General features: G+C 40.9%; 1 protein-coding gene across 1 annotated transcript; it reads right to left on the bottom strand.

Annotated features, from left to right (window-relative positions):
* Positions 1 to 2,386: 2,386 nt before the first annotated feature.
* On the bottom strand, positions 2,387 to 4,144 carry LOC147427512 (uncharacterized). The gene is made up of 4 exons (XM_086497295.1): positions 3,987 to 4,144; positions 2,902 to 3,025; positions 2,711 to 2,799; positions 2,387 to 2,573 (listed from the first exon to the last, which is right to left on the bottom strand). The coding sequence occupies exons 1-4, from the start codon at positions 4,053 to 4,055 to the stop codon at positions 2,520 to 2,522; spliced, it is 336 nt and encodes a 111-aa protein (XP_086353421.1). The 5' UTR covers positions 4,056 to 4,144; the 3' UTR covers positions 2,387 to 2,519.
* Positions 4,145 to 10,165: the final 6,021 nt, after the last annotated feature.

Raw genomic sequence — 10,165 nt, 5'->3', positions numbered from 1 at the left:
AGAGAGGAAAATTCATGTTTTAAGCCTCAAATTTATTCTAATGTCCTTAAAAATTTTAGGCTGATAGAAAACATATGTAGTAAATGGTATAATTAGTTTTGACTCTTACCAAAATACAAGTTTGGTCACAAAGACATTAAAATTGGTTGTATGTCCTCTTTAGAGAGTTTTATGGTAAAAGTCAACACAATTTTCCAGTTTTTAGGATTGACTCCTCTTTTTGGGAACTTGAGTGAGTGTTGGAGAGCCACTTTCAGCCTTCGCCTCCTAGACACAAGTGACATCCTCATAGTTCCATGCAATTTTTATGTCCCTTGAGATACAAGGATCTAGGTTAAAGGGTCATTTTAAAGCAACTTTGATCCTAAGAAATTATGTCGAGCTCCTCCGGTCTTAAAATGGAGCTTCTTAATAAATTTGACACCCATATCTATCGCAAGGGCTCCTCAAGTAGCAATGAAAATGTCATATCGCCATTATATTTAGTGCATTTTGTTCGTGTAATGTCACCGAAAGTAGTGGGACCTTATATAAAAAATGGAATGTACAGATACAGCACACTGTAGGTGCAAATTGCTTGGGTTTGGGGTCCATAGGATGAACCAGATTGCCACACAAAATGCTATCAAGCTATGGATAGCCACACGAATGTGTAGCCCAACAAGCACAATGCAGGTCTAGTCATGGTTGATCAATTGTGCGACCAATTGTGAAAAGTGATGTCTATAGATACATGACTCCTATGGTTCGGGGTGGGTGGTAAGTCTCTTTGCAATGCCCCTATGTCAAAGAGCTCTTGCTGGAGAGCTCACCACAGAAGACTTATGACAACCATGTTTCCTTGGGATTAGGGATAGCAATAAGCTATCCTTTTAACCCCCAAAGCAAATATAGAATCTTGTGAATGTTCCAAAGATTACTGCAAGGTTCCAACTTTGGCATTGCCACTGGCATTGGTTCCATTGTCAATTTCAAGGTAAATACATACCATGTCACCTCTAGTCAAGCCTCCAGCTTGCCTTTCGATCAGACATATTGAGTGATCAAAATGAAATTTTGCTACTTAGCAAATGTAGGCCTACCAAACAATGAATTTGGACATGAAAGCCATGCACCTTTGCATCGCTATATTAAAATTAAGTAGACCAAGGATGCTCATCCTAGGGGCAAAGGCAAAGTTCATGCTGCAGAGGAGAAAGCTGTTTCTAAATTTTTTGCAATTTCGACACAGGTGCTTTGAAACTCTTCACGTATCTCACTATCTACACTTTGGAGGTAGGTCTTCCTTTGCTCCACCCATGGAAAGGGGTTCAATTGTCTTTTTTTACTTGATTTGATCATTTTTATTTAATCTCTTTGATTTGTATTTGCGGAAGGATCTTGTGTAAAACCTAATTTGTGTCTGCCCATTGGTGCTCTCCCTATACAAGATGAACGAGACCCATGGTTGTACCTCTGGTAACATCGGAGCTAGGAGCCAACAACTTGCTAGCCATTAATAACCCTCCTAATGCAGGATTTAAAGTGGTGCTTCATCTGTGGAGTAACTTGCCTCCACTGGTCTACTATAGTCTATTCATCGTAATTCTAGTGTTTTTGCAGCCAATTTTTCACTAGCCTTGAGAGCTTCTGCTGTTAATTTTTTCAGTTGTCCTTCAGCAGTTTGATGAGTTTTTTCTCATTTACTGTGCACGCTTTCCCCTCTTTCAGGAGTGAGGAGAGTGGCTCCGGATTAGCACTGATTTTATCCATAATACACACTTCATCAAGCCTCAATGAAGAATAAAGATGGGAAATACTATCACGCACATGATCTACATAACATTGAAAACCTGAATACCATTCATAGATGCACCTAGAAGTAACAAATTTAGCCTAAACTCTTCCCCAAATAGAGAGCAAATCTTCAGAACAAGGCCAATCCAGGATAAAAGGAAGAAAAACGGAGCATTTTAGCAGCGAAAAGATGCTTCCATTCATGGAAGTTGAGAACAGAGGCAGAACACCGATAGGATCTCCTTAAGGCACAAGAAAATGTCAAAATGGACAAGCTGCTGTTTACAAAACAATTACTTCCTCAAAGTGCAGTTGGCTCAAAGAAAGCATATCCATTTATCAGAAGAAATCACCAAAAAGCATACTGCATTCAAATGTAAGCACATGTTTCACATGTACACTAAGTTTATTCACAGTAGACACATGAATCCACCAATCAATATTTTTTTCAAAAACATCTAACCTGAGCACACCACGTTTTCCCTGGACAAAGGACCAATGCTCCATGTAATACTTCGGCAGAAAATGAACCAAGCCATATACTTGCAATAGGAAATACAAGGAGCACATCCAAGACAGGAAACAAAGCTCTTGACAAAAACACAGGATGAGTCGGTGAGAAGCGATCATGGTTTTTTACTGAATAGCAAGGCAATTACAAGGTTCAGCGGCATCTTAAATTTTGACAAGCACCATACTATCATCCCTACAAAATTGGGCTATCAGGCACAAAAGCAATCATACTAATCAAACAAACTGAAACCCATATCGTCGTCGCTTTCTTCCTTGGGTTCCTCCTGCACGATTCAGCAAAAAAATTACACTAATAAGAAACTTCCAAATCGTAGCAAGTACCACGCATATTGCATCACGGGTTTCCTTGTTCAGAATTACTAAAGAGAGTTTGACAAACAAGAAGAGACCAGTATTACACCTTTTTCTCTTCAACAGGTGGGGGAGCAGCAGCTCCACCTCCAGCAGGTACGCCTGCACCCGCAGCAGCAACAGGAGCACCACCTCCACCTAATGTAAAGCCATAGTTTCACAATATATGAAAAGAAAAATCTTTAAAATTCCTTCTAGCATTGCAACACGTGAAAGATAAACAAAAAAAAAGGGACCAACCAGAGCCAACATTGGTGATCAGATCTTCGACACTGCGCTTTTCCAATAACTTAGCAAAGAGCGCAGGCCAGTAAGCCTCTACTTGCACGTTTGCTGCTTTCAGTAGTGCTGCTATTTTCTCTGCCTGTAATCACAGAAATTTAAACTTTTTTCTCAACAAGACAAACAAGTAGAAATTAAAACCTTACTCTTGCTTACAAGGTACATATACTTCACTAGTTACTACTTCATAAATACAATCCTCATGGCCAATCAATGAGATATATGCCAAATGACATGCCTCAATGTGTACCAACCCCTCTTCAACCTAATACCACTTGCTATTTGCACTTGTTCTGACGCTGTACAAGCCATCAGGACCACCACCATCAGCAAGACCTGACAGGTATGATCCTCTTACGTAAGTCAAGGCTTGTACATACTCAAATGTTACATGCAGTAGCAGTAGAGAGAACAGAAATCGCAGGAAGGATCACGGAACACCCAGAAGCTGCAATTGTTGCCAGCTCAAAGTTAGGACCTCTCTCTGTTGATTCTATTCCATCAAATTCCTCTTCAAAAATAGAGTTCCCCTGTCCCCATCCCCCTTCTATCTCCCTCCATTTTACATACACATAGCAAGCTTTCACTTGGCAGGCCTCCTGAGCGTACTTTCAGAAGGGAAATATTTCTGTCCTCTGCACATTACCGAACTGAGTGTACAAAGTCTACAAATAGCTATTAACTGCGTATGCTCGGGAACTCGGCCGGACTTCACTTGCCATAGAAAAAGGTTTGATCATAGTAATAGCTAGGACATCCAAGAGATCTGCCTAATTCAAAAGGTCCACCTCCATAAACAACAGGCTGACACACAAATGAACCCCTAGTAACATGGCAGGAGTCAAACCAGCCTTACTTCATCACGCTGAGTAATAATGACTGAAAGCAGGCCTCACGGTGGAGCAGAGTAACCACAAACAATTTGATCAAAAGCGAAAGTGAGGAAAAAAGAAAGGCGCCATGACAGGACCATCCCTGATCCCAGCCATGAACTGGGCCAAACGCATAAGATTGCTCATTGAATAGAGGAAGATAGAAAATACCGTGATCGCGATATTATCGTCGTGCAGGATAAGCGCCGCATATGTGCACCCTAGCTCGCTCAAGGCCATGGCGACGAGGTCTTTGCTGCACAGGCGGAAAACCCTAGCGGAGACTCGATGAAGCAAGGGAGAAACACTATAAAGGTTCCACGTCAAAAATGGTCTCAAAGGAGAGTTCACACTCGGGCCTCTTAACGTTGCTGGTGTAAAATTCATTGCTTCATTTTTTTTTAAAATTCCTGCATAGATTGCTCACATTTATATGTGGCAATGCTAAATAGCTACCACAAAATGCCAGAGATTAAAAGTTTCTCAATATAGCTGAAAAATATCACATTTCTATATGGCTCATTCTACCCAACGCTAGATAGCTACCACAAAATGCCAGAGATTAAAAGTTTCTCAATATAGCTGACAAATAGTGACACTTATGGGTATGATTAATGGAAATATTTAATCCCACGAGCCTACAATTTCAACTAAATTTTATATTGCATTCATCTTTTTTTGGCAATAAAACAAGGTTGCTTTCAATTACTTGAAAAAACCCTCAAAACGCCCAGGTGGTGCCACTCTAAGGTTAAGAACATAACTGAAATACATAGCAAGTCCAAAGGCGACAAATTGACAAACCATGTACAACTAGCTGCATGGGCAAAATTGAATGAATTGAAAAGGTTAGGCAAAACAAAATCTCCAAAAGAGAGTAGAAAGTGATGTGGCCATCTAAAGAAGAGAGAGGATGACAACTTCTTTGGAAAATGCTACGTGTGATTGTACTCCAAAATCCCAAGATAAACAAAACGGCGCCAATAGTATAAATGAGAAAGGAACTTGCTGCAAATGGCAATTGTTCAATGTCAGCCAGGCAAAAGGCTACCAACTAGTATCATCTGCAACCTGGAACTAAGGAAGCACATGATGCAGGTAACATTTGAGAATGGAGATGATAACTAAGGCTAAATTGGAGCTACTAAAGAGATCTCAAGCACTACTGAAGCCATTTCACTTGCTAATGGCGGCTCCTATGATCCAGAATTGGGGAAGCTAACTCCAAGAAGACAATAGAGATAGAGTGAATTGTTGTTTAGCTATTGTACTTTCTTTGAAAGATGGTTCCTTTCAAGACCACCCCCTACTTGTCATCGCTTGATCATTGCCTTTTTCACCCAGTGATTTCTCAAGGACCTTAGCGTACGATATGGGTTGTTACACTTTTGACTTTAGATCTTAGCAATCGAAGCTTGTCTACACAAAACCATGGCATATTTCTTTGGGTTTGGTCAAGCTTTGGGCTATCCCAACCACTCTACCTCAAGTTCTAAATGTTATACAAAGTCTGTTACACGCTTTACTTCAATAGATTTTGTGAAAACCACCTATATCCTATCTTGGTTATTCAAATATGCAAGTCCAAAACAACACTACATGCCCTACTATATTTTTGCATTAGGTTATTAGCTTATCACACACTAACTCTTATGTGTCCAATGCCACTTTTGAGTATTACTTTCCAATATCTTGTTCAAAAGCATTAATTCATAGGAACTTTTCATGAACTTTTGGGTCAATTTGAACTCAGCAATTGAACTAGTAACATTTGTTTACAAGTGTGAGTTCTAGTTAAGTAATGTTGGTACATTTTGGATGGACCAATGTATCAATCAAGACCTCCCAGAATGTTCTATGTGTCACATCACAGCCCAGATAATGACATATGAAATGTTTCCATAGAATGTTTGGAAGCATTGTTACATAACTTGATTCGTGCTAGCCTCCTTGTTACCATATTGTGAAGCTAATCCCATACAAAAACGGGATTTCATCTCCATTCCCGATTCTTGTAGCATCATGATAATGAGTGGTAACATTCCTTAGAGTGCTCATTGTAGCATGTAGCTCCTATTATAGGAGTTTCTTATAGGAGTTTCTCTACTTCTACGTGAGGGCTCCCTTCAACTCTCTCAGCTCCATGCTTCTGAGACAGTACTTTGTATTTCATAATAGCTCTTTATGGTTTGGAAACTATCTATCTCCAATGAAAAGATTGTGGGGTATGTGCGCGCGCGCGTGCGCACGTGCATGTGCGTGTGCGTGCGTGCGTGCATGCATGCGTGTGTGTGTAGCTGTTTTACCCTAAATAATAAGACATAATTGAACTTTTACATTCAAAAGACAGCTGGCTCCAGAGAAAGGGAAATGATAAGTACAAAAACAACTCAGTTTTAGAATTATCTTTGTACAATGTTTGTATGTATGAAGCCTCATTCTAGTATACAGATATCACAAGTACTTCCTTTGCAATAGGTGTATGTGTAATCTGGTACTAGACAACTGCTAAAAGCCAAAAAAACATTCCAAGATAAGATAGAGTCCTTACTTGCATCCATCCAAACAAGACAACAAATATGTTAGCCTTGGATGTGTTTTACAGGTATCAATGGACTATACCAGTTGTTATCCATGTCCATCTTTTAGCATTTCTTTAAAACTTTCTAGGTCAGTCCAAAGTAATTATGTTGTTCTCATATAAGGTTTTATTAATCCAAATTTTTATCTAGTATTTTAGTTTTAACTTAGAGGGCCATACCCCCTTCTACTCCAAGTGCTATGCTCCCCAACACAAACTTCATGAGTAAATTAATGGGGCTCCGTCTGTAAAGAAGCTTAAAATATTACAAACGAGTACAAGCCTGTTGTAGAATATATTCGAAACTGATAAATGTCATAAAATCTAATATCTAACCAACCCAAATGATTTTCTCATATTAAACTGATCACTTAATGTGGGAGAATAAACGGGAACAAGGGTTAAGATATAGGCATGTGATTATAGATCTATCTCAACAGGGGGCCAATGGTAAAGGGGCCCAAATGAGAGTTGGTCAATAAGACCTTAGGGTTAGCTTCATTGAAGACCTCCAATAATGTGTGTAAAAGTCCTCTGACCTTAGGTAAGCTAGGGTTGAGCTTGAGGCGGGAACCCGACCCAGCTCAAGGTGCTGTCATGCTTGATGACTGAGGTGCTTGAGGTGCTTGATGATTGAGGTGCTTGAGATGCTTGAGGTGCTTGATGATTGAGATGCTAGGGTTGCACTTGAGGTGAGAACCCAGCCCAAGCTTAAAGTGCTTAAGGGCCAAGCTTGTGGTGGGAACTGGGCCTATGCATGAGGGGCTTGAGGTGTCAAAAGGTCAAGATTCAATCCCTACAAGGAAGGGGCGATCCCTACAAAAGGGGGGACGAGAGAGAACACCCACACACTCACACAAGGCATGCATGGTACAAAGAAAGCAAAAGGGACACTTGTCAAGTTCCTTCTCATGTTGCTCTCATGGTGTGCCTAAAGCCTATTGGTTGGCCACCCAAGGGGTCCAATGATAATTTAGGAGATTTAATTAATTGATTTTGCATTTATCAAGTCCTCTCTCACAAAGGGGAAAGGGGGACACTTGTCCCAAGGCTACCCTTGCTGCTTGTGATTGGCTAGGCATGGAGGGGTCCAATGAGCTTCAAGCATGAGCTACAAGGGGGGGTCGACCCAAGCAAGCTAGGGGGTTGCTTAGGGGTATACTCACCCACACACACTCACAAACACTCTCATTGTGTGCTATGCAAAGTGCAAGAGCTCCCTCTCCTTCTCCAAGCAAGTAGAGGTTGAGAGCCTACACCAACACTCTTGGCTATGGAGTGCAAATCCAACCAAGAGCTATGCTTCAATGCTTAAGCTTGCCATCTCCTTCTTCTTCATTACTATGCTATTATGCATGCTAACAAGAAGAGTTATGATAAGTGAGGAACTGATTCTTTCTCATATGAAATGTTTCTTCTTCCTCTTCCCTACCCTCATTCCCTACTAGCTCTCTCCACCTTCGAAGGTGTTTGAGGTCTTGGGACTGAGTCTTGGGATAGTTAAAGCTTTCTTCAAGTTTATGTTATGCTTGTGATGCATGAAGTTTTCCATCTTCATTGCATCACCTGGGTTACAAGGAACACAAAGATTGTATTGTAACAAGTCTCTCTTAATGGGAGAAATCATAATACAAATGCCTATTGGAGGGGGGACCGGCTCCACATAAATCCGGTCCTCAACTGTTGTCATGTTCTCTAAATTCTCTCTCTTACAAAAGTATTGTTCATGCCAAAGTTAACTAATTTCTATGATTATGTTGCTATCTTCAATTATGTTCACCCGCTATGCTCACAAAGTCATTTCTCAAAAGTACTCTCATTAATTTCCGCTACTCTCAAGTTAAATAGGCCAATTCCATTACATTGGTATCAGAGCATTTGGTTTCTCTTTTCTTGCTCAAGAAGAGAGGCCCTTAAGTAGCCTATAAATGGTTGATGTTGTTAATTATATTAGGGTAAGTGGAACTGGGATCTACTATTGGTTTTGTTGAGCCCACTATGTGGGATATGGTGCACACCTTGGGAGCTTTGGACTTAATAATGGAGTCCTTTTAGACTTGCCTACGGCTTTACCATTATTGAGCCATAAGAAGTCCGAAAGTAGCTATCCCTCAGCAACTCTGCTATGTTAGACCTACTCCTCTATTCTCTATAATTAACCACTTTGAGCCATGGGTGTAGATACTTAAGAGCCAATTTTCAAAGGCTAAGAGGAGTGGCAACTAAGGTTTTGAATTGCCAAAGCATACACTAAGTACATACATAAATTTTGTTAACATGCCTGACAATAATCAAGAGAGTAGAATGAACATTGACAACTTTGATTTTGCACATGAAGGTGCTGATGATGATGCTCCCATGTTTGTGAATTATCTCGTCACTAGGTTGCAGCAAGCTATGGATAACCTTGCTTTGCAAGCCGAAGCTACTCAACAACTTCGTGCTTATGGAATTTCCCTTCCTCTCCAAAAGGAGAGAGAGCTTAGGAGGCCTCTTGAAGAGACCCCCAAAAGAAGACTCTCTCCCATTCAAGAGGAGGAATCCAAAGAGCAAGAAAGCAATGAAATTTTAAGTTCCTCTGAAGATGTGGCCCCACGAAGACGGCGGTCTAGACGATCGCCCACTCCTCCCAAGAGGAAAATATCAACACATAGTCCTTCTCCTTGTCACTTAGAAAGGGAAGAGAGGAAAAAAAGGAAGAAAAGGGCTAGGAAGAGGTCACCCTCTTCTCCTTCTTCTTCACCTCCCTCCTCTTCCGATGAAATCTATGGCTATTCTCCTAGAGAATACAAGAGGGGAGGACATCGCAAATCATTTCCTGAATGGCGAAGGTCACAAAAGCTAAAGAAGTTCAAGGAGGGAGGAAAGAGTATCTCTTTTCTCACCTATGAGGGCACCTTTGGTGCTACCGACAAAGTGTTGGCCTTCATCCAGCAATTTGATGCGGCCTTTGGAGACAAGGGCTTCACAGAGTCCTCGAAGCTACAGTATGTAGCTATGCACTTCCAAAAATCAGCTCGTCAATGGTGGGCTAGCCTTCGTGGCAATGGTGAAGCCCCAAAGACATGGAAAACTCTACGAGTTTCCATCATGAAGAAATTCCTTGCAAACAATGCAAAGGACAAAGTGCTTACCGAATGGCGCAGCTTGAAGCTTCTCTCTCATGAGTCTATCCACAAGTATGTAGACAAGTTTTGGGATTTACATCTCAAGGCTACTGTCTTTCAAAAGATAGACTTTGCCGAGAAAAGGTAGCAATTCTGTGCGGGATTACCTGAAGAGATGGCCGAATACATCAACTCTTAATAGCCTGGTACTATTATCGAAGTAATCCATCACACCATGGTTGCTTCACGCATCAATTTCTATCAAGGGGCTAGACGTAATGCCAAGCCCATGGAAAACAAACAAAAAAATGATGTAAAGGGGAAAACCAATGTTCAAAATTCTTCCCAAGGCACTTCCAACAACAACAACAACAATCGGTCCAAGGAGAAGGGAGTTTACAAAGGTAAAAACAAACTCTCTCCTGAAGAGCTTGAAGCTTTTTGCAAGGACCATAAGTGTTTCAAGTGTGGGGAGCAAGGACATGGCTATCGTTCTTGCCTCAAGAAGAATACTCGCAATAAGAATCCTAGGGCTTCCACCATCGAAGCTCGAAAAGAGGATGCTCATTGCAAAGGATCATCACTTTCCTATGCTTGGGGAAATGTAAGAGAGCATGATGCCTTCATCTTGTTTGACCTTGGCTCTACTCACAACTTCATAT

This window comes from Adiantum capillus-veneris, chromosome 23 (assembly GCF_014529385.1).
Source record: "Adiantum capillus-veneris isolate H3 chromosome 23, ASM1452938v2, whole genome shotgun sequence".
Lineage (NCBI taxonomy): Eukaryota > Viridiplantae > Streptophyta > Polypodiopsida > Polypodiales > Pteridaceae > Adiantum > Adiantum capillus-veneris.
Note: the sequence above shows the minus strand (reverse complement) of the source record. Positions and strands in the feature narration are given on the sequence as shown.

Excerpts from the sequence above, each read along its gene's own strand:
- LOC147427512 (XM_086497295.1), bottom strand. The coding sequence starts at position 4,055 with ATGGCCTTGAGCGAGCTAGGGTGCACATATGCGGCGCTTATCCTGCAC. Across the intron at positions 3,026-3,986 it reads ACGATAATATCGCGATCACG|GCAGAGAAAATAGCAGCACT; the intron begins GTATTTTCTATC and ends CTGTGATTACAG. Across the intron at positions 2,800-2,901 it reads GATCACCAATGTTGGCTCTG|GTGGAGGTGGTGCTCCTGTT; the intron begins GTTGGTCCCTTT and ends GCTTTACATTAG.